The 23,621-nt window shown below is 28.5% G+C and overlaps 7 protein-coding genes across 7 annotated transcripts, besides 3 other annotated features; all 7 read right to left on the minus strand.

Moving 5' to 3' along the window:
• Nucleotides 1–1,409: 1,409 nt before the first annotated feature.
• Nucleotides 1,410–1,437: a terminal%2Cinverted (terminal inverted repeat of Mariner transposon ID:TVAGG3_0251940).
• Nucleotides 1,410–2,713: a mobile genetic element.
• TVAGG3_0251950 (Mariner transposase) lies at nucleotides 1,490–2,617 on the minus strand (the record flags this gene model as incomplete). The annotated part of the gene is made up of 1 exon (XM_051228065.1): nucleotides 1,490–2,617. One exon carries the CDS (start codon nucleotides 2,615–2,617, stop codon nucleotides 1,490–1,492), a length of 1,128 nt encoding a protein of 375 aa, XP_051113051.1.
• Nucleotides 2,686–2,713: a terminal%2Cinverted (terminal inverted repeat of Mariner transposon ID:TVAGG3_0251940).
• Nucleotides 2,714–3,958: 1,245 nt separating this feature from the next.
• TVAGG3_0251960 (zebrafish dkey-56m19.5 family) lies at nucleotides 3,959–9,100 on the minus strand (the record flags this gene model as incomplete). The annotated part of the gene is made up of 1 exon (XM_001324718.1): nucleotides 3,959–9,100. One exon carries the CDS (start codon nucleotides 9,098–9,100, stop codon nucleotides 3,959–3,961), a length of 5,142 nt encoding a protein of 1,713 aa, XP_001324753.1.
• Nucleotides 9,101–10,519: 1,419 nt separating this feature from the next.
• Nucleotides 10,520–15,655, minus strand: TVAGG3_0251970 (zebrafish dkey-56m19.5 family; the record flags this gene model as incomplete). Its single annotated transcript, XM_001324719.1, has 1 exon — nucleotides 10,520–15,655. One exon carries the CDS (start codon nucleotides 15,653–15,655, stop codon nucleotides 10,520–10,522), a length of 5,136 nt encoding a protein of 1,711 aa, XP_001324754.1.
• TVAGG3_0251980 (uncharacterized protein) lies at nucleotides 15,656–16,225 on the minus strand (the record flags this gene model as incomplete). The annotated part of the gene is made up of 1 exon (XM_001324720.1): nucleotides 15,656–16,225. One exon carries the CDS (start codon nucleotides 16,223–16,225, stop codon nucleotides 15,656–15,658), a length of 570 nt encoding a protein of 189 aa, XP_001324755.1.
• A 1,108-nt stretch (nucleotides 16,226–17,333) lies between these two features.
• On the minus strand, nucleotides 17,334–18,176 carry TVAGG3_0251990 (spectrin binding; the record flags this gene model as incomplete). Its single annotated transcript, XM_001324721.1, has 1 exon — nucleotides 17,334–18,176. The coding sequence occupies one exon, from the start codon at nucleotides 18,174–18,176 to the stop codon at nucleotides 17,334–17,336; it is 843 nt and encodes a 280-aa protein (XP_001324756.1).
• Nucleotides 18,177–18,436: 260 nt separating this feature from the next.
• Nucleotides 18,437–22,078, minus strand: TVAGG3_0252000 (zebrafish dkey-56m19.5 family; the record flags this gene model as incomplete). The annotated part of the gene is made up of 1 exon (XM_001324722.1): nucleotides 18,437–22,078. The coding sequence occupies one exon, from the start codon at nucleotides 22,076–22,078 to the stop codon at nucleotides 18,437–18,439; it is 3,642 nt and encodes a 1,213-aa protein (XP_001324757.1).
• Nucleotides 22,079–22,427: 349 nt separating this feature from the next.
• TVAGG3_0252010 (uncharacterized protein) lies at nucleotides 22,428–23,621 on the minus strand (the record flags this gene model as incomplete). The annotated part of the gene is made up of 1 exon (XM_001324723.1): nucleotides 22,428–23,621. The coding sequence occupies one exon, from the start codon at nucleotides 23,619–23,621 to the stop codon at nucleotides 22,428–22,430; it is 1,194 nt and encodes a 397-aa protein (XP_001324758.1).

Genomic DNA, 23,621 nt, shown 5'->3' on the forward strand with positions numbered 1-23,621 from the left:
AATCATGATCATCAGTTGTATTTCCATTTTCCGTGAGAATATCAATCAATACATCTTTTTTCAGACAATTTTCAGACAATTTCTTAATAATAAAATTTTGTGTGTCTTCTTTCATTTTAAGTGGGCCTTTAATGCATTTATATGTGGAAACATACAAAGAAATCAAATAATTCAACTTATTTCCAGAATTTTTTTCTTGTGGGATATTGAAAATATTTCTGAATGATTGATTTGGTTTAAAATCCTTAATGATATGATATATTGGTTTGAATAAATCATAGAAATTATAAGGTTTTTCGTAAATTGTGTTATTAAACATGCATTTTGATTGATCTAAGAGTTTGATTGCATCTTTGCTATATTTAGGATCCATTACAGGATAAATAATGTTAATTTCCAAGGGATATTGATTTAAGATTTCCTGGCAAAAATTGAACTCTTCAATCCCCAACTCGGTAAATGGATCCTTAAATGAAATTTCATTACATTGCTGAATTTGATATTCATCATACAAATATGTAATTGCCTTTTCAAATAATATTTCATCCAAAATATGAAATTTCCTTGAAAAAATCTTTTTCATAAAGATTCTTTCATCGATTGAAATCTGTTTCGAAATTAAATAAATTGACTCAATGTTAAACTTCTTAGATTCATTAATCAAATAATAAAAATAGGAAAACTGTATTCTTTTTCTTTGTATTTCAAGATATGGCATGAACTTCTGGTCAGAAGTTGAATTATTCTTTTCCAAATATTCTAGTAAATTAATTGTTTTGGCCATATAAATTTCCGATTTATTTTTCTCCAAGAATTCTTCGATGATCTTAATTGTCATTCTTTTGTCGTTGACATACTCTTTAAGAAAAGCAATTGATTCCTTCCATAGTTTGGATGCATGCAAAGTGCTTAATTGTTCAAATGATTTTGTTAATATATTGTTATTCAACTCATTTTTTAAATAATTGAAATCCTTAGATAAAAATTCTTCATAGTTAAGTCCGAAAATGTTACTACGTTCAGATTCTCTGATTTCTTTAGCAACCAGATGCATATCAATAGTTTGTGATCTTTTCACTACTTTCAATAAAACTGTCATCGCATCATGGAAAATCTCATAATTCTGTTTGTCATTTTTTTCATATAATGATATCCAATAATTAATAAATGGCTGTATACAGTAGAATAATCCATAATCATTCTTTACAACACTCTTCAAACTGCTAATGAAAAACTTTCCACATTCTGAATCTATTTTAAAATTTAATGCCCAAGTAAATAATTTGACCATGTAATCAATATTCTCATTAGATAATTCTCGCTCAGTTTCTGCATATTTGGTTAAATTGTAAAGAATGTAAAAACAGTAACCATTTGATGTGTGAAAATTCATAAATCCTGAGCTATTATAGGGTGTCCAAAGGTGTGTTTAGCACAAACCTGAATACTGCGAATAGAAATAAACAAGTTACATATATATAAAGTTTATTTAAATATAATCACCATTGGATTCAATCACGCGTTCGCAGCGATCGATCCAGGCTTGAAAGACACGCTTTAAATCATCATGAGAAAATTGCTCAAATTGCTCTCTTACAAAATTTTCAAGATCATCTGGACTCGCGAATTCGCGTCCTTCAGCTCTCTTTTTTAGCGTGCCGAATAAATAAAAGTCAGAGGGTGCAATATCAGGTGAATAAATTGGGTTTGGAACAACTTTGACATTGTTTTCCACCAAGTAATTCATTACCTTATGACTTTTGTGAACTCTTGAATTATCAAAATGAATTGCAAACTTTTGTTTTTGTTGTTTGGATTTCTCAAACTCATCAGAATTGATAATTTGAGTAAGAACATTGTCAATTAGATACTGAGCATTCATCGTATTAGGTTTTTGAAGAATATCAATTGCGATGATGCCATTCACGCCCCAAAAAACCGACAACATCATCATTGGTGTGTTAATTTTTTTCTTCGGGAATGTTTGCGGATTTTCATCCTTCGGGATCCACATGATTTTGGCTTCTGTTGCATATTGAAACCAAGACTCGTCCCCTGTTACTAAAAAGCGAAACTTCTTGGATTGATACGCACCCAATATAGAGAGGAGCTCTTTCGAAGATTGGACTCTAGATTTTTTTTGAACTGAATTAAGGTTGTGCGGAACCCAACGTGTATACGCTAGTTTGTAGTTTAAATAATTGTGCAGATAATAACTGACTGTTGTACGTGGTATCTTTGTCATCTCCTCTATCCTTCTGAGTGATGCTCTTGGGTCTTCATCTAGCGCTTGAAGAATTGCTTTGATTTTTCTTTGATCCGGCGATTTTTTGTCAATTTTTATGATGGGCGCCTTTTTGTTCATGAAGTGATACATCCTAACATGATACGTTACAGTGGAATAGCTAGGAGCATCCATACCGAAGCATTTTACCAATGTCTCGTAGATTTTTTTACAGTCTTTGCATTTTTTTGCAAGAGCGAGGATGTTTTCTTTATGATTCATTAAAAAAATGAAAAAAATCCCGCCAAAATTTCCCGCGAAACCGCCTCTTGTCTCAAAATTCATTTTATATCCCGGCATGGCGCCAAAATACAACATACTCATCATATACATATATTCATATTTTTTATTATATATTTATAATCAGCATATATCTCCTTTAATAGTCTCATATAGAGCGCTGTGCTAAACGCACCTTTGGACACCCTATATTATAGACCTGTATTATAATTTTATATAACTCAATATTAGATTGCCAATGATCATAAAAAATACGAGTATTAGGCAGTTTCGTGATTTCAAATTCAAAACAAAGATTTTTGATTCTCAAAAGATTTTCTTGTGGAAGATTTTGATAAGACTTTTGTATCATTTCGAAATAATCAGCAAATGAAATTGATGAACTTGAAATTTCCAATGGCTCAAGCCCAAAAATTTCTTTGGAATATTCATTAACTAAATTGATATCAACTCCTTCGAATATAATCGGAAAATCAATGGAAAATAATCTTAGAATGTAGTATATTTGGTCACAAATACAGTACTTATTGTAACATGTATTGTGTGGATTTCCATCATAAATTTTCATCCAAACTCTCCAACTCAAAAGTTCAGGGGAAGATGAATATGATAAATAGAGTGATCTTTTAGCATCTGATTTGATGATTGAAAGATCTGATTTGTTGTTATTCATTATAATGTTTGGATCAAATTCAATTTTTTTTGATAATTTGTAAAATGCAATGTAATAATATTTATCATGTTTGGCAATTTCATTCAATAAATATATAATGTATGAGTAATTTATTTGAGGAATTATGAATTCAGATGAATATCTGTTGGTTTCTTCAAATGCAGAATCATATTGATTTAATTCATCCATCATCCTTATTGCACTATTTAAAAAGCGTGCCATCTTATTAAGGTTATGATATTTATCGCAGAAATCTTTTGATTTAAATATGTTGATTAGAATATTTTGAGAAGTAAATTTACTAATTAGATTAAATTCGAGATAAAACTTAAGAATTTTGAAGCCCTTACCCTTTCCATTAACATATTCCACGATTTTGTCATAAATTATTTCTGATGGCATATTTTTTGAAATAGTACTTGGAGTTTCATTCATGAAAAAAAAATGTCATTGAAATTCAGAACATTATCATGTTTTCGCAAGATTTAACTCTAATATAATTCACTAATCTATTATTACCTTCAAAAATCACCAGGACCTGCAAAAAGATGTTGTAAAAACAGATACTTTTTTTTCAATTGTGAAGAAAGTGATTTTGATCTTAACACATCAAGATTCATCTAATACAGATGCAATTATTTAACATGAGTGCTGTTATAGGTTGAATCCAAATCTATGGATTTGAATTGGAGTGTCAACCTGTAGCTATTTCTGATGTTTGGCTGAGGAAAAAAATCTATAATAAAATAACAATTTATAAATCACAATTTTGGCTTCTGCTGAGATGTGTCATTGAGCATGGTGAAATGTTGAGAAGTTTGTTGTTGTGGTTCGTTTTCTATGTACGGAGGATAGAAAAAGCTTCCATTTGACATTAAAATTTCATTAATTGGATTAATTCCAAATTGTTGATAAAATTGAAATGCAGATTGTTGAATATATGAGAGCTGAATTTGCAGCGATCGATATTGCTGTTGAATCTGCTGATATTGAATAATAGCTTGTGGATTGTTTTGGATGTGAGGAGGAATCATTCTCTGAAATTGAGGAGGAATCTGAGATTGAATTTGGTGCTGCATTCGCTCCTGAAAATTCTGCATCTGCATATGCGCATTGAGATAGTTTTGAATATTATTAAAATCTTGTGACTTCATTTGATCCTGGTTTTGAGAAATTTGATTGAAAACTCTTTCATTTTGATATTGCTTTTCTTCGACTTTAGTTTCAATTTCAATTTGGTTAGTTGTTTTGATTTTTTCTTCAGGTAAATAATTGGCTTGATTCTCCTGAACAAAACTTTCTTCAGAAAAATAAGTTTGACTAACATTTTCTTGATAAGGATTAGTTATTTCAGTAATCACTTCTTCAGTAATAGCTTCAACTTTTGATGATTTGCGTTCCGAAGTAATATTCATTTGGTTTGATCTTTCTTTTTCAATAACTATTTTATCAGTATAATGTTCATCCTTTTGTTCAGCAATATCTTGTTGCAATGTTTCAGTTTCTTTAGCTCCAATTTCATTTATTATAGTTATTTTTCGTTTGATATTAGGATCATCAACAACTAAACCACTTGGAGACTTGTAACAAAAGATGTTGTAAAACTCAAAATCTTTTTCTTCCGAAGAAGTATCAATTCCAAGATTTCGAAGTAAATGACAAAATGAAGTTTCAAATTCTTCAGATGAAGAATAAAATGGACAAAAATTGTCGATTAAACTTGATTCAAAGAATTCATGTAATGAATACATAATAGAAAATGTTCTCAACAAATTAATAGGAAAATGAGGCTGATATGATTTCAAGTAACTGAAGAATAGAGCACTGAATTTATCACTCATATTTTTATATGATTCAATCAATTCAACAATTCTTGCCATTTTATTTGTGTTAATTGGTTCAATATCTGCTGTTCTAAAATCTAAATCTGATTGTATTTTATTAAATACAAAATTAGGGCCGTTTATGCTTGAATTCCATTTATTAAATTTGAAATTCAGACATATTGGAATATGGAGATCCAAAATTTTCAAAATTCCTTCAATTTTATTTTGTTTGGATGATAAATCAACTGTTAAAATGATCTTATCTTCAACAACTTCTGATTTAATATTAGCAGATGATTCAACAAAGACATCTAAAAACTGAAAAGATCCTTCAATCAAGATGTAAATTTCTAAAATTTCGAAATTAACATTGTGATTGCAAAAGTAAATTTGAGAGAAATTTGGTTTGATTCCATCACTTGTTACAATGATTTTTGGTGTAAATTTTGTTTGCAAATTGAAAAAGATATTCCTATTATTATAATAATTTATGTTTGGTATTTCAATTTCTTTAATTTTGCTTAGTTTTTCTAAAACGAGCTTTTCTAAGTCTTTATTTGTGTCATTATCTTTAATTTCTTTTGATATGTCAATAAATTTCTTGATAATGCCGAATGTATTCGGGTAAGTTGAATCTAATTTTATTGAATTCATATGATTTTGGAAGTTAAATGAGAAATTTTCTTTTTTGATCTTTGAAATCGTTCCTAAAAACTCAGTAAAGTCGTTGAAATTAAGTCCAAAAATAGTTTGAGATTCAATATTCTCTTTTCGCACCAAATCTTCAAGTTCTTGATACAAATTACAGAAAAATTCAAAGTTGTAATCTTCAAAGTTTTGACGAATTTTTGGAATTCGAACTGTTGTCCATGCTGGATTTGAGTTTTCGAATTTGTAATTGGATTTGGAACTGTTGCCGAGTGTTAATAAATGAGGACTTTGTGATTGAGAATAACAATATGATTTGTCTGTTTTAATGTTTTTGACATACAAAGGTCCTTTATCTTGGAAAACAAAATCGTATTCAACAAATTCTTTGTATTCAGAAAGATCCAAATTCAGTTGATTGTATGACAAAATCATGTTGTAGAACTTAACTTTATCAAATGAATAATCAACACTTTCGAATTTTGGCTTTACCATCAAAAGAGGAACATTTTTAACAATTTTTGGAAAATAACTAGAATATATTTTAAATTTTTCTTTGATTTCTGAACTTTTTGATGAAGCAAAATCAGATTTGGCTGCATTAATAACTTCAGATTTCATGTTTGATTGGATTAGTGAGATTTTATCTTCATTTTCTTTGTTAAATTTATAGATGTCTGAGAATTCATTTTGTTTTTCATTTGAAACTTGATTCAAAATGAATTTGTAGAGTTCTTTTAATGGATTTGTAAAGAAAATATTGTTGTTTTCTTCAATACATTTCAATGTATATGCAATAATATGTTCTTGGTATCGGAACAAATGGTTTTCTTCACAAAATGTGAAAACAGCTAAAAATGAATTTTCAATAAGTTTCCACTTATTTTTGTCAACAAATAAAAGTTTTTCGAACAAATAAAATCTTTCTTTCGTCATTTTTTCTGGAAGATCATCATTAAAATCGTTAATAAATGAGATCTTTGTTTTGTGGATTTTCTCTTTGGATTCAATTTCTTTTTGAAGATTGAAATAAAACTCAGAAAGATTACTTTGTTTTTCGATTTTCAATTTCTGCTCTTCGTTTCTTTCTTTGAAGTAATTGGAGAATATTTTCATATTACATTCAAATGCATTTGAATTTTGAAGTAATCTTAAAATGAGTGAACCAACTGTTAACTTTTCTTCATTCAAATCAGAAATGAACTTATCTGAAACATCTGTGACATTTTGTGAAATTTCAAGATTCATAAGTGTTTTCATTTGATACTTACCTTCAGTTTTAATGTATTTGATATCATCAATGTAAAGTTCTTCTTCTTGTGATTCAAATGAGTTGCAAAATGCTTGTAATTTCGGTAAGTCTGTTGGAATTTTCTTTTTGTGAACCATCTTGTTGATGTCTTTGATGAATCCGGAAAATGATTGGTATTTTGGTGGTTTGTAGTTCCAAAAGCCATCAATTTCTTTAACAAATGGAAAAATTTCTTCACAATGTTTGAAGAAATAAAAGAAATTAGAATATGGAAAACTGATCTCTAAGTCACTCCGGTATTCTTCAATAAGTTGATTGAGAACACAAATGCTATTTTCATTAAGAGTTTTGAATGGAAGTGAAAGATTGTTGATAGATTTGATCAAGTTGTTAGTGTTGAAAAATTCGGGATGTGAAACAAATGTGTCAAAAAATTCTTCTGAAATTTCATTTTCATATGAATCAAGAACTTTCGAATTTCCTGTTTTAAGAAATTCTTTAATCATTTCAATTTCTCGTTTGTCTTCCTTTTGCAAACTCTTGTAGATATTGACAAAATCATATGTTCTCAGAGAATAAATGAATTTGACTTTCTCTGAATATTTAACTAAATCAAGAATCCATGAAATGTCTAAATCACTTTCAACAGGATTTATTTCAACTTTTCCAATTTGAATATATTCTTTGACTTCTTCTTGTTCTGAAACATTCATCAGCATTTTTAGTACACTAGAGGATATATCATCTAATATAATAAATTCATTTTCGATGAAATACTTTATTATTTCGAAATTAATCCCTTTCTTTTCAATTTTCTCTTTAATTATATATGTTAAATAATCTAGTTGATTGATGACCTTTGAATACACTCGTGATTGCAATGATTTGTAACAATTTGCGACATTTTCGTATTTAGAGAAATCAAATGATAATAAAATTTTGGCGTTTTCAAGTTCATATGGATCATACATGTTATTATTCATTCCAATAATTTTATAAAAGTTCGAAAACGTTTCAAGTTGGTAGTCTTGATTATTTAAAATCTGAACACAAATAGAATATTCGCTATCATTTCCTTTTCTATCATTTCCCATCAATACATCAGATAGTAAATCAGATTTAAAACAATTTTCATTAAGCTTTTCAAGGATAAATTTTCTTGTTTCTTCCCTCATTTTCTCTGGTCTTTTGACGCATTCATAGCTAGCTACAAAAGGAAAAATAAACATTCCAATATTGGACCAATAAAATCCAGTACTTTTTAAAGCAAAAACCGTTTCAAAGTTTTGATTACATGAACAAGCTGAAAACTTTTTGTTGTAAGCAAGATTAAAAGTTTCCATACAACAATTGTAGAATCTATAGTTTGAAAAATTAAATGGATGCTCATAGTTTGATAATTGAATCTTGTATGCCGATTTTGAGAACATATCCAATAAATTTTTCTTATATTTAGAACTGATAGATGGAAAAATCATTAAAATATCCAAAGAATATTGAGATATAATTTCCTGACAAAAATCGAATTCACCAATACCTGGTTTATAATGAGAATAGGGAACTCTCCAACTACAATTATAATTGATTTCATCAAGTAAAAATTTCGATGTTTGTTCAAAATCGATTGAATCAAAAATGTAAAATTTTCTTGATAAAATTCTTTTCATGAAATATTTTTCATCAATAGAGATTTCGTTGGAAAGTAAATATATTGCTTCAAGTTTAAACTTTTGTGCTTCAGAAACTAAATATTTAAAATAAGAAAATTTGATTAAGTTACGTCCGACTTGAATATATTTTTGATTATTTTGGTCTGTAGGAGCTGTTGGCTTTTCAAAATAATCTAGAATATTAATCTTTTTTGGCTGGGCAATCTCTGATCTATTTTTCTCGATAAAAGATCTTAGAGTTCCAATTGTCATTCTTTTGTCATTTAAATACTCCTTAATAAAGTTGATTGATCGCATCCAAAGATCAGAAGAATGCAAATGAGCCAATTCTTCAAAAATATCATTTTTCATCTTTTCATTACATTGATTGAATTCGTTTGACAATTGTTTCATTATTTCCATGTTTTTTGGCAAGAGTTTATCATAACAGAGTCCGAAAATTATATTTTTCTCTTTATCTCTGATATCTTCAGCAATTTCTTTGAGTGATGTATTTGATCGAGCCATAATTTTAAGTAAAACTGTCATTACATTTTGAAAAGTTCTAAAATATTGCTGATTGTATTCTTGATAAAAATACAACCATACTTCAAAGAATTTATATAATATTTTTGTTTCCTCCTGCTTATTACCAATAACATGATTCAATATTATATCATTAAAATCATTAAAAGAATTCTGATATGTATAGCATGAACCAGACTTGGCAAATTCCATTATGAAACGAAAATAATCATCATGGTCTTGGCAGCATTGTGCAGCAATTGATTCAAAACAATAGCAAAGATTGAAAATCAGATGAGATATATGAATATTCTGACTAAGAGAGCTTAAAAACATTGGATATTCCTTGAACAATTGCAAGATCATATTAGAAATTAGATTTTTTTGCTCATTCAACATTTGAAAATAGCACTTTCCATCTTTTGTTATTTCAAACTCAAAACAAAGATCTTCTATCATTTTGAGTTTTTCATGTGATAATTGAGGGTTGTTTTGCTGAATCATATAATAGTAATCAGGAAAATTTACATTTTCATCATATAATTCAAGTTTTTCAACTCCAAAAATCTCTTTAGAAAATTCATTTACCAGTGTAATATCTACTTCTTCAAATATAATTGGCGTCATATATGAATATTTCTCTGCAATGTAATAAGCAAAATCGAACACGCTGTAAGTATGAAAAGTAAGTTTGTTTCCATCAGCTTCCAAACGTCTAATCCAATTTCTCCAACTCAAAAGTTCTGGAGTTGAACAATAAGCCGAATACAATTCTCGTTTAGCATCTGATTTTATGCTATCATATGCTTGTTTATCGAACTTTAGGATATATTTTTGATCAAATTCTATCACTTTTGAGAGTTCATAAAAGGCAATATAATAATAATTATCATGTTTGTTGATTTCATTTAATAAATATACAATATATGAGTATTTTAATTGGGGCTCAATAAACCCAAATGAATGTTTTCCAGTTTCTGAAAATGTTGGTACATAATCTTTTGCAAATTCTTTATTACTTAATGGATTTTGGGGTAATTTAACTCTGTTTAATGAATCTTGATAAATATTTGAGCGTTCTTTTAATTTGAAAATGCTATTAAGGATTTCCGAATTGGAATTTATGCCAATTATGCCAGAATTAATATAATATTGAAGAATTTCGTAATTTCTATTTCTTTGGCTAACACACTCCATAACTTTTTCATAAATTTCCGATGAACTCATTTCATTTGAATATCGGTTTTGCTGCTTCATTCAAAAAAAAAAAAACTTCACTAACTCAGACAACAAGTATGAATAATATTCAATTTCCATATGTTTGACATCTTAATTTGTTACTTCTTTATTATGCTAGCATAAATATAAAAATGAGATGTATTTATGTATATAAACAAACAATTTTTAATAACTTTTACTAATTCAGATTTTCGGTTGTTGTTGCTGGGAAGGATACTCCTGTTTATGGTTTACTATGTTTGGAGGATAGAAAAAGCCTCCATTTGGCATTAAAATGTCATTGATTGGATTAACACCATACATTTGAGAGAATTGAAAAGCAAATTGTTGGACAGAAGAGAGCTGCATTTGCAATGATTGATACTGATTTTGTATCTGCTGGTACTGAAGAATTGCTTGTGGATTATTTTGGATTTGAGGGGGGATCATTCTCTGGTATTGAGGAAGCATCTGATTTTGTTGCATGAAATAATTTTGCATATTATTAAATTCTTGCTGCATCTGATTCAGTTGCGGAGTTCCTTGATAGGAAACATTTTCAGTTTGCAGCTGTTTGATATTTCTTCTTTCTTCTTCAGGTTCAATTCGGTTTGTATTATTGTTATCAATACTTCTTTCAGAAGGATTGTTCGATTGATATTGTTGTGTAGAACTTTGATTAGAAGTCTGCTGTTGGGAATTATTTTCTTGAATAGAATTTGCCGATTGGAAATCAATTTTTGATGCTGGTGCTTCTATATTTGATGCTTTGTCTTTTAGAGAAGTTTCTCCTGAATTAATGTTTTCGTCAGGTTCTGTTTTCGTTTGGAAAGCAACTACTTCACTACTCTGCTCCATTTGAGATTCTTGCTCATCATTCAATGAAATTGAAACGATTTCTTCTTCTTTATTTGTAGATTCAAAACCTTTATCATTAGTTGTTTTACGTTTGATATTAGGATCATCAACAATAGAATTGTCATATAATTTTTTGTAACAAAAAATGTTGTAGAAGTCAAAGTTTTCTTCTTCTGATGAGATATCGATGCCGAGAATTCGAAGTAACTTGGAAAATGATGCTTCAAATTCTTTAGCTGAAAAATAATAAGGACAGAATTCATCAAATGAATGCGTTTCAAAGAATTGATGTAGTGAATACATGCTTGAAAATATTCTCGATAAATTTATTGGAAATGATTTTTGATATGACTTCAAATAACCGAAGAAAAGTTCACTGAATTTGTCACTCATTGATTTGTAAGAATCGATTAAATAAACGATTTTAATCATTTCATCAGTATTTATCGATTCAAGTGAAGCATTTCTGAAATCTAAATCTGATTTCATGTCATTGAAAACAAAATTAGGACCATTTAGCCGATATGAATCGTACCCAAAACATAGCATAATTGGAATATTGACGTCAGCAATTTTCAAAATTCCTTTAATCAATTGTGGTTTTGATGTTGAGAAATTAACTGTTAAAATGATCTTATCTTCAATAACTTCTGATTTGATAATAGCAAATGATTTCACCGAGACATCCAAAAACTGGAAAGAACCTTCAATCAAGATGATAATTTCTAAATATTCGAAATTAACATTGAAATTGTAAAAGTAAATTTGAGAGAAATTCGGTTTGATGCCATCATCTGTGATAACAATTTTCGGTGTAAATTTTGTTTGGAGTCTGAGACGACAGTTTGTTTTATTCTGGTTATTTATTCGAGGAATTTCTATTTCCTTAATTTTACTGAGTTTTTCATTCAGAAGATTTGTCAAATTCTCATTGGCTTTGATTTCTTTGATTTCCTTTGTCATTTCAATGTATTTTGTGATTACACGAACAGTATTCGGGTAAGATGAATCTAATTTTATTGAATTCATATGATTTTGGAAGTTAAATGAGAAATTTTCTTTTTTGATCTTTGAAATCGTTCCTAAAAACTCAGTAAAGTCGTTGAAATTAAGTCCAAAAATAGTTTGAGATTCAATATTCTCTTTTCGCACCAAATCTTCGAGCTCTTGATACAAATTACAGAAAAATTCAAAGTTGTAATCTTCAAAGTTTTGACGAATTTTTGGAATTCGAACTGTTGTCCATGCTGGATTTGAGTTTTCGAATTTGTAATTGGATTTGGAACTGTTGCCGAGTGTTAATAAATGAGGACTTTGTGATTGAGAATAACAATATGATTTGTCTGTTTTAATGTTTTTGACATACAAAGGTCCTTTATCTTGGAAAACAAAATCGTATTCAACAAATTCTTTGTATTCAGAAAGATCCAAATTCAGTTGATTGTATGACAAAATCATGTTGTAGAACTTAACTTTATCAAATGAATAATCAACACTTTCGAATTTTGGCTTTACCATCAAAAGAGGAATATTCTTGACAATTTTGTAGAAACAATCAGAAAAAACTTCCAACTTCTCTTTGATTTGTTTCTTCCTTGTTGAAGTAAATTCGGCTTTCAATGCATTCAAAACGTCAACTTTCATGTTTGACTTTATTCGAGCTAAGATTCGTGAATTTTCTTTTTTAAGTGGAGATATTTCTGAAAATTCATTTTCTTTCTCATTGATTATAGAATTCAAAATGAATTTGTAGAGTTCTTTTAATGGATTTGTAAAGAAAATATTGTTGTTTTCTTCAATACATTTCAATGTATATGCAATAATATGTTCTTGGTATCGGAACAAATGGTTTTCTTCACAAAATGTGAAAACAGATAAAAATGAATTTTCAATAAGTTTCCACTTATTTTTGTCAACAAATAAAAGTTTTTCGAACAAATTAAATCTTTCTTTTGTCATTTTTTCTGGAAGATCATCATTAAAATCATTAATAAATGAGATCTTTGTTTTGTGGATTTTCTCTTTGGATTCAATTTCTTTTTGAAGATTGAAATAAAACTCAGAAAGATTACTTTGTTTTTCGATTTTCAATTTCTGCTCTTCGTTTCTTTCTTTGAAGGAATTGGAGAATATTTTCATATTACATTCAAATGCATTTGAATTTTGAAGTAATCTTAAAATGAGTGAACCAACTGTTAACTTTTCTTCATTCAAATCAGAAATGAACTTATCTGAAACATCTGTGACATTTTGTGAAATTTCAAGATTCATAAGTGTTTTCATTTGATACTTACCTTCAGTTTTAATGTATTTGATATCATCAATGTAAAGTTCTTCTTCTTGTGATTCAAATGAGTTGCAAAATGCTTGTAATTTCGGTAAGTCTGTTGGAATTTTCTTTTCAATTTTGTCTCTAACTTTCGATGCCAAGTAACCAGGCTGACTTATTACTTTGGAAATCACTTGTGATTGGAAAGATTTGTATTTGTTTGCGGCACTTCCATATTTCGAGAAATCAAATGACTTCAAAAGTTCAAAATTATTTTGCTGATAAGGATCAATCATTTGGTCAAACATTTCCATGATTTTATAAAATTTTGAAAATGTTTCTTTTTGGTTTTCTTGAACATTCAAAATTATGATTTGTTTGCAAATTGCATAATCCGGATTAGTCGGAGCAGATTCATTTCCCGTGAGAACATCAATCAACAAATCACGTTTAAAAGGAACATTCAAATAGTTCAAAATGAAATTTCGCGTTTCTTCTTTTATATAATCTGGGGATTTGAGACATTCGTAAGTGGAAACATACAAAGAAATCATATGCTTCAGCAAGACTCCTTTAGGATTTTCTTCGGAAATATCAAATATTTTCCTGAAATATTGATTCGGGATAAAACCAGACTGAGCAAACCCTTGAAACATTGAGTCAACTTCATTTGCCTCGTAATAAAAGAAGAATAAGTAATTCGAATAATCAAAGATGTCTTCGTAATTAGATCCTTGTAACAAGTATCTTGATCTTGAAAAGAGTTTGAATGATCCCATGTCATACTTTACATCAAAAAATGGATAAACAATGTGAAAATCCAAAGGATACTTCGAAACAACTTCCTGGCAAAACTTAAATTCATTCTTTCCTAGAGGATACAACAAACCAGGAAGTTGAATTCTAACATCGGCCAAAAAGTTTTCAGGAACAGACAGATACTGAGTAGACATTTGAAAAACAAAAACATCCAGAATGTAAAATTTTCTTGATAAAATTCTTTTCATGAAATATTTTTCGTCAATCGAAATCTTTTTCGAAACAAGATAAATTGCTTCAAGATTGAAATTGCTTGCTTCATAGAGTAAATAATAAACATAAGAGTACTCAATTTTATTCCTTTGAATGTTAATATACTTCTTGTATGTAGGATCAGATCTGTATTCATTCATTTTTAAATAATCAAGCAAATTGATGTTTTTTGGTTGGGAGATTTCATTTTTGCTTTTCTCCAAAAAAGTTCTTAAGTTTCCAATTGTCATTCTTTTGTCATTGTAATAAGTCTTGAGAAACTCAATAGAATTCGCCCACAACTCTGAAGAATGTAATCGACTTAATTTGTTGAATACTTTTAACTTTACTTGCTCATTCAATTGATTGTATTCATAAGCAAGTTGTTTCATAAATTTAATGTTTTCAGGTAAAAGATTTAAATAATCAAAACCAAAAATTTTTGCCTTTTCTGATTCTCTGATTTCTTCTGCATAACCTTTTATCGTATAATGGTTGACTCTTGCCAATATTTTGATCAGAGTAACCATTGATTCATCAACAGCATCAAAATATTCTTTATGCTGTCTGTAGATATATATCCAAACTCCAAAAAGAGGAGATAAATAATCAGGTTCCTTTGATATTAAATTCATTAAATCGTAAATTATGTGGTCACAAAACAAAGAAAAAGCAACACTGATTGTGTATTTCGATCTTTTTTCTGAAATTGACTCAATTGATTCATATAAATCGTATTCATCAGGAGAACATCTGCCAACATATTTAACAAGTTCTAAACAATAGCAAAGATTGAAAATAATGTGTGCCAAATTGAAATCGTTGCTTTCAAGACAACTGATGAATTTCTGATCTGATTTGAAATATTCACGAGTAAGTTGAGACAAAGCATTTGGTTCTTTATGAAGTTTTAGGAAGCTGATTTTCGGATTCTTCGTGATTTCGAACTCAAACAAAAGATTTTTTAAGTTGTTGATCTTTTCTTGGGATAATTTTGGATTGTTTGAAACATTTGCTTCATAGTATTGTGGAAAAGATGACTTTCCTGGTAAAAAATTATATTTTTTAAGTCCAAACAATTCGTCGCCAAGAGAATAAATTAATTTGACATCAACTTCTTCGAAAACAATTGGAATTTCATAGGAATATGTCGCTGCTAAGTAATAGACAAAATCGAAAATGCTGTAAGTATGAAAAGTCATTCAATTTTGATCTGCTTGGAATATTCTCATCCAATACCTCCAACTTAGGAGTTCTGGTGATGATTTGTAAGATAAATAAAGTTCGCGTTTGGCATCTCTTTTAATAATGTTGTAGGCTTGGGAATTTACGAAGTTTAAAATGTATTTTGGATCGAATTTTATGTGTTTTGAAAGTTCATAAAATGCAATATAATAAAATTCATCGTGTTTGTGGATTTCATTGAGTAAATATACTATGTATGAATATTTTATTTGTGGTTCAATGAATCCAAACGAATGATTTTCAATTTCTTCATAAGTTGGCTCATAATCATTTGTATTTTGAGTTTTTGTGGAAAGATTTTCGGGTAATTTTACTGTTTTTAGTGGAGGATGATATTTATTGACGAGATCTTTTGATTTAAATATTTTATTAAGGATATCAGGAGATGAATTTTTGTTAATAATGCCTAAATTAAGATAGTATTCAAGAATTGTGTAATTGTGGTTCCTTTTACTGACATAATCGGCAATTTTTTCATAAATTTCCACTGATTTCATTTGATTTTCCGAATCAAGTGTTTTACTCATTCATGAAAAATGAAGTACACAAAATGCGCCAATGCGTTAAATATTTTTATTGAGTTACAATTAATTTTTTTATATTTCAATTGCTCGATAAGTTTTATCCTAAAATGCTATCATTAAGAGTGTTTGAAAATAAGTATTTTAATTTAAGTATTATTCTTCTTTGCTTTTTGGATCAAGTAAATCATATACTTCTTTAAATACATAATGATAAGCAACATCTAAAGGAGTCATAGGAAGGCTATGAGAAAAATAATGAATACTGTGAATAAGCATAGAATTCCATATATTGAAAACGAATTGCATGATGGAACATAGAATTATATAAATTAATGTTAAATTGATTGATGAATAAATGAATAACTCTATAAATTTTAAAATGAACCATATAATATTAATAAAGAACTATTGTCTGTTGAATATCAGCTCCTTTTTCAACGAGGAATTTGACAACATATGCTTTTCTGAGTCTTATAGCTGTTGTAAGCGGTGTTGCATCAATACATAATGAATTTCATGATATTTTATTGAACCGAATGACAAACAAAAGAATGCAATGAGTATTTAAAAAAGACAATTAGATGAAAACAATGAATAATATATTCTGTCTCTTCACCACCATAAAATTAAAATTGAATGTCTTTAATTTAAAAGGAATTTCATGAAATAATAATGAATAAACAAGACTTTGCAGTTGATGTTTGCACCATGTGATAAAAGTGCATCAATAACTTCAATGCTTCCATTAATGACAGCCGAGATCATTGGTGTCAAAATAATTAATGTTAAACTCTATGAAAAAAATAAAGAATTATCTTCTTTATATCTGAGAATCTGAGAATATCGCTTGTTGGATATTTTATGATTATTCCAGTATTGACATCAGCTCCTGCCGAAATCAAGAAATTAACAGCATCAACATTGCCGAGTTTACATGCAGAAATTAACGGAGAGAAATGAATATAATAAAGAATTTCATCACATTAAAAAGAATTGCATGAATGTTAAATATGAATTATAGTCATTCCAAAACGTGATAATGAACATTATAATGAGAAAAGTAGAATTTGATAAATTAAAAATGGACTTGATGATGTAAAAATAAACTCCATTATATACAATATTGAATTACATTAATACCTGATATGGAATAACCTTTTTCATGTAAGAACTTAACAATGTCAAAACAATTTTCTTCTGATGCCATGAAAACTAAAAAGTCTACGTTTTCATTTTGTTCAACGCCTTTGTTGATGAAATATGAAATAGCTTCATAGTTTTTCGCAACATATGCATCATATATACTGCAGTTATTTTCGCTATTGTTTTCCAAAAGCCAATCTGCAATTTCGTTATGATTTGAGTGAATTGCAATCTTGAAACAGTTATTGAAATCAACTCCTTTTTGAGAAAGAATTCGAATGATTTCGAGATTTCCTGATGCAACTGCAAACTTTGCAAGGTCATCCAATGGACCATCGAAATTCATAATCAAGTATTTGAAGCAGTTAATGGATCCGAGTCTGCATGCTTCTTTCAAAAATTCAATCTTTATTTCACCGTTTGAATTAATAATATATGAGTTTAAAGCATCAGAATCATCGTTGAATATTATATTTGATATCTTCTGAGATATGAAAACATTGAGATTTGTGAATGATGCGGTTGATGCAAAATCACGATAAGGTTTTACATATTTTTTGCTAATTATTGAAGTAATCTGATTCATTTGGCGTATTATTCTCGGCCTAAATAGAGAAACAACAAATATCAAATTAAAAACAAAATTTGATGAAATAATTTTGGATTCAATTTGTGAAATTAAGAAATTCGAGAATTCTTGAATATTTTCATCTTCTGAATAGTTCCACACTCTTTCGGAAATATCTTTGTACAATTTAAAAACGTCAAACACGACTACATCCTGGATTGAAGTAAGTTGTTCAGATGACATTAAAAATTTTGACGGTTTTTCTCACAATAAAAATTTTATCAAAAATGAAATTCAATTGAAGAAATAGCTAGATAAAATTATCTATATGATTGTGGACATATCGATTATTGGCAAATTTTATAATTTTATTATGAAAAAAAAAATTATAATAATATTACAAACAAATATAAATAAATCATACATTAGGTGGTTGTTGTCGTTGAATGGAATTGGGTTGATAAGTTTCGGTGTTGAAAGGTTGTGCTTGTGGTGAGAAAAAGTTAGGATTTGAATATAAAGTGTTTGGAGGAGATAAATAATGCTGATTGTTGAACGAATGAAAGCTGAATCTGAAGTGATTGATATTGCTGTTGAATCTGTTGATACTGAATAATAGCTTGTGGGTTGTTTTGGATCTGAGGTGGAATCATTCTCTGGAACTGTGGAGGAATCTGAGATTGAGTTTGTTGTTGCATTTGCATCTGAAACATCTGCACTTGCGGATTGAAATAGTTTTGCATATTGTTAAATTCTTGTGGCATCATCTGATTTGAAATACTTCCGACTTGGATATTATTTTGTGAATCAGAATTCTGAATATCATCTTTCTCTAAAATCTCAGAATTGTTTTCTTGTTTGGAATAATCCCCGTGATTAGATTTATCTGAATTTGAAGAAATTGAATTTATGCTTTCTTCAATGGTTTCATTATGGTTAGATGAAAATATTTCTTGAACAGGATATGATTTTGTTTTTCCAGATTCTTGTGGAATAGAAACTTTTCCATCAATAATTTCTGCAATTTCATCTTTGTTTTGATTCAATGGGGTTGAAACAATTTCTTCTTCAATTAAATGCGTTTCTTTGCGTTTAACATTTGGATCATATATAATGGAATAATTGTCATGAGAAGATTTGTAACAAAAAACATTGTAGAAATCAAAGTTTTCTTCTGATGAAGTATCGTCGATACCGAGGTTTCGAAGTGATTGACAAAATGATGTTTCGAACTCTTGTGCTGAAGAATAATATGGACAAAACTTATCGAATGAATGAGTTCCAAAGAAATTATGTAATGAATACATACTAGAAAATGTTCTCTTCAAATTATCTAGAAGTGATTGTTGTTTAAATTTCAGGTATCTGAAAAATAAAGAATCCAATTTGTCACTAATTAATTTATATATGTCAATCAACTCAACAATCTTGGTCATTACATCAGTGTTGATTGATTCGACTGTCGTTCTAAATACCCAAGGAATCACATCCATATTACTGAAAACGAAATGAGGACCATTAATATTAGAACTGTCATAATTAAAACATAACAAAATAGGAATTTTGATATCTGAGATTTTTAAATTTCCTTCGATTTTGTTTGGTTTGGATGATAAATCAAATGTTAAAATGATTTTGTCATCAATAACTTCGGATTTAATAATGTTTGAGTCAGATTCAATAGAGACATCTAAAAACTGGAATGATCCTTCAAGAAAGATGGAGATTTCTAAAATGTCGAAGTTAACATTGAAATTGGAAAAATAAATTTGAGTGAAATTTGGTTTGATTCCTGAATCTGTTACAATAATTTTTGGTGTAAATTTTGTTTGTAGTCTGAAGTGGAAATTTTCTTCATTCTGATCATTTGTACTTGGAAGAACAACTTCATTTACTTTTGATATTTTATCATTAATGAGATTTGTCAATGAATCATTTGTGTTGATTTCTTTGATTTCATTAGATAAATTAATGTATTTATCAAAAACTTGAAATGTTTCTGGATAATGATTTGAATCGATGTTAATAGATTTGATAAGATTTCGGAATCTAATAACAAATAATTCATCATTTATTTCAGATGAATTGTCTAAAAACTCTAATAACTTGTTGAAGTTTTCTCCAAATACTTCGAATGATAAATCTTTTCCATTTGCAAAAGAATTTTCTAAATCTTTAAAAGAATTATAAAAAAGTTCGAAACTGATATCGCCATAAAATTTGTTGAATTTCGGAACTTTGACTTTGGTCCATGTTGGTGTTGAGTTCTCAAACTTGTAGAGTGACTTGTCAACGGTGTTGTTGACAATGACATAAAGATGAGGACTTTGTGTTTGTGAATATCGATGAGATTTGTTTGTTTTGGTGTTTTTAACAATCATTGGCCCTTTCGATTGGAAAACAAAATCGTATTCATCAAATTCTTTGAATTCAGAAAGATCAAGATTCAGCTGATTATATGACAAAAGAATGTTGTAAAACTTAACTTTGTCAAATGAATAATCAATACTTTCAAATTTAGGTTTGACCATCAAAAGAGGAGTATTTTTCACAATTTTGTGGAAATAACTAGAATAAATTTCCAATTTCTCTTTGATTTCTGAATTTCTTGATGATGCAAAATCTGTTTTCACTACATTAAGTACTTCGGATTTCATGTTTGATTTGATATTTGAGATCTTATCTTCATTTTCTTTATGAATTCTGAAGATGTCTGAAAATTCATTTTCTTTCTCATTGATTATAGAATTCAAAATGAATTTGTAGAGTTCTTTTAATGGATTTGTAAAGAAAATATTGTTGTTTTCTTCAATACATTTCAATGTATATGCAATAATATGTTCTTGGTATCGGAACAAATGGTTTTCTTCACAAAATGTGAAAACAGCTAAAAATGAATTTTCAATAAGTTTCCACTTATTTTTGTCAACAAATAAAAGTTTTTCAAACAAATAAAATCTTTCTTTCGTCATCTTTTCTGGAAGTTCATCATTAAAATCATTAATAAATGAGATCTTTGTTTTGTGGATTTTCTCTTTGGATTCAATTTCTTTTTGAAGATTAAAATAAAACTCAGAAAGATTACTTTGTTTTTCGATTTTCGATTTCTGCTCTTCGTTTCTTTCTTTGAAGTAATTGGAGAATATTTCCATATTACATTCAAATGCATTTGAATTTTGAAGTAATCTTAAAATGAGTGAACCAACTGTTAACTTTTCTTCATTCAAATTAGAAATGAACTTATCTGTGTAGTCGGGCTTTTGCCATTTTAATGAAAACGTATCACTGAACTTCGTAATTATTGGTGTTGGATTCACAACTTGCATGTATATCAAAGTTTTCATTTTAGCTTTACCTTCATTTTTAATGTATTTGATATCATCAATGTAAAGTTCTTCTTCTTGTGATTCAAATGAGTTGCAAAATGCTTGTAATTTCGGTAAGTCAGTTGGAATTTTCTTTTTGTGAACCATCTTGTTGATGTCTTTGATGAATCCGGAAAATGATTGGTATTTTGGTGGTTTGTAGTTCCAAAAGCCATCAATTTCTTTAACAAATGGAAAAATTTCTTCACAATGTTTGAAGAAATAAAAGAAATTAGAATATGGAAAACTGACCTCTAAGTCACTCCGGTATTCTTCAATAAGTTGATTGAGAACACAAATGCTATTTTCATTAAGAGTTTTGAATGGAAGTGAAAGATTGTTGATAGATTTGATCAAGTTGTTAGTGTTGAAAAATTCGGGATGTGAAACAAATGTGTCAAAAAATTCTTCTGAAATTTCATTCTCATATGAATCAAGAACTTTCGAATTTCCTGTTTTAAGAAATTCTTTTGTCATTTCAATTTCTCGTTTGTCTTCCGTTTGCATATTCTTGTAGATGTTGAGAAAATCATATGTTCTCAGAGAGTAAATGAATTTGACTTTCTCTAAATATTTAACTAAATCAAGAATCCATGAAATGTCTAAATCACTTTCAACTGGTTTAATGCGACGATCCAAAAGTTTGTCTGAATCAAATACGGACTTTTTCTCTGTTACATTTACAAGTAATTTAAGAATGTCTATTGAAGTGCTCTTCAAATCAACAATTTTTTTATCAAGGAAGTACTTAACTACTTGAAAATTTTTTTTGATGCTCATTGATTATTATATCGTAATAAAATGGCATTCTTAATGCATTTGAATCAACTTGTAACTGGAATTCTTTGTATTTATTTGCCTCATTTCCATATTTTGAGAAATCAAATGAATGCAATATTTCGAAGTTTTCATATTTATAGGGATCAATGCTTTTATCGTTATACATTTCCATGATTCGATAAAATTTCGGGAAAATACGTAATTGAGAATATTGATCGACCAAAGTTTGTTTGATTATGTTATAATCTTGGTCATTTGTTGTGTTTTCATTTCCCAAAAGGATATCAAGCAAAACATCGGATTTAAAAGAGTTTTCATTCAATTTTTTAAGAATAAATTCCCTGGTATCTTATCTCATATTTTGTGGTGGTTTGATGCATTCATAGCAGGCAACATATAAAGAAGCCAAGTACTTCAACTGGTTAAGTGATCGATCATCAATTTTCTCTGGGATATCAAATGCATTTCTGAAACTTTGATTGGTTTTAAAATTATAACCAGAGTTTGGAAGATAAAACTTTCCTGCTGAATATTCTTGATAGTAGAAGAATTTATAATTCGAATAATCCATTGGACCTTTGTGATTTTGTCCATAAACTGCGTAATCAGACGTCTGTATATTTTTCAGCAAGCTTCTTTTATCTTTGTATAATTTATCACTAAAATCAGGATAAATTGAAATAATATCTAGTGGATATGAAGATATAATCTTCTTGCAAAACAAAATATCCTCCCTTGTTGGTTTGTAATCGAATCCTGGAAGTGGAATGTTACTTAAATAATTATCTTCATAGCAAAAGTAATAAATAGAGAATTTGAAAAGAATTGTATCCAAAATGTACATCTTCCTTGAAAATATACTTTTCATTAGAATATTTTCATTAATTCCATTTTGTTTAGAAAGTAAATAAATTGCTTCGAGATTAGAATTATAAGCAGAATTAATTAGATAATATAAATAAGAAAATTCGATTCTGGACCGTTGAACTTGATAATATTTAAGATCATTATAAAAAGGAACATAGTTTGTCAACAAATAATCCTGTAGGTTAATCTTTTTTGGCTGATGAATTTCATCTTTGTTTAAATTGATGAAAAGTTTAAGAGTTGCTGTTGTCATTCTTTTGTCATTTATGTACTTCTTTAAGAATCCAATCGTTTCATTCCATAAATCAGAAGAATGCAAATGACTTAATTCTTCAAAAGCTTCCATTTTCTTTTCATCATTGTACATTTTGCATCTTTTTGCTAATTTTCTCATAACTTTGATACTTGGTGGTAAAAGTTTTTCATAATCAATCGCAAAAACTACTGCTTTCTCTGATTCCCTTAATGCTTCTGGAATAAGCCTAATAGAATCATATCTAGATCTTGACATTGCTTTAAGTAAAGTTATTATTGCATTTTGGGCTGGTTCCAGATATTTATGGTCAACTTTTTCATAGAAATATTTCCAAACTTTAAATAACTTTTTGATATGATCGGATTCTCTTGATTTAGTCCTTGTTATGTATTTCATGAGATAATTATTAAATATTGTCAT

This window comes from Trichomonas vaginalis, chromosome IV (genome assembly GCF_026262505.1).
Source record: "Trichomonas vaginalis G3 chromosome IV, whole genome shotgun sequence".
Lineage (NCBI taxonomy): Eukaryota > Parabasalia > Trichomonadida > Trichomonadidae > Trichomonas > Trichomonas vaginalis.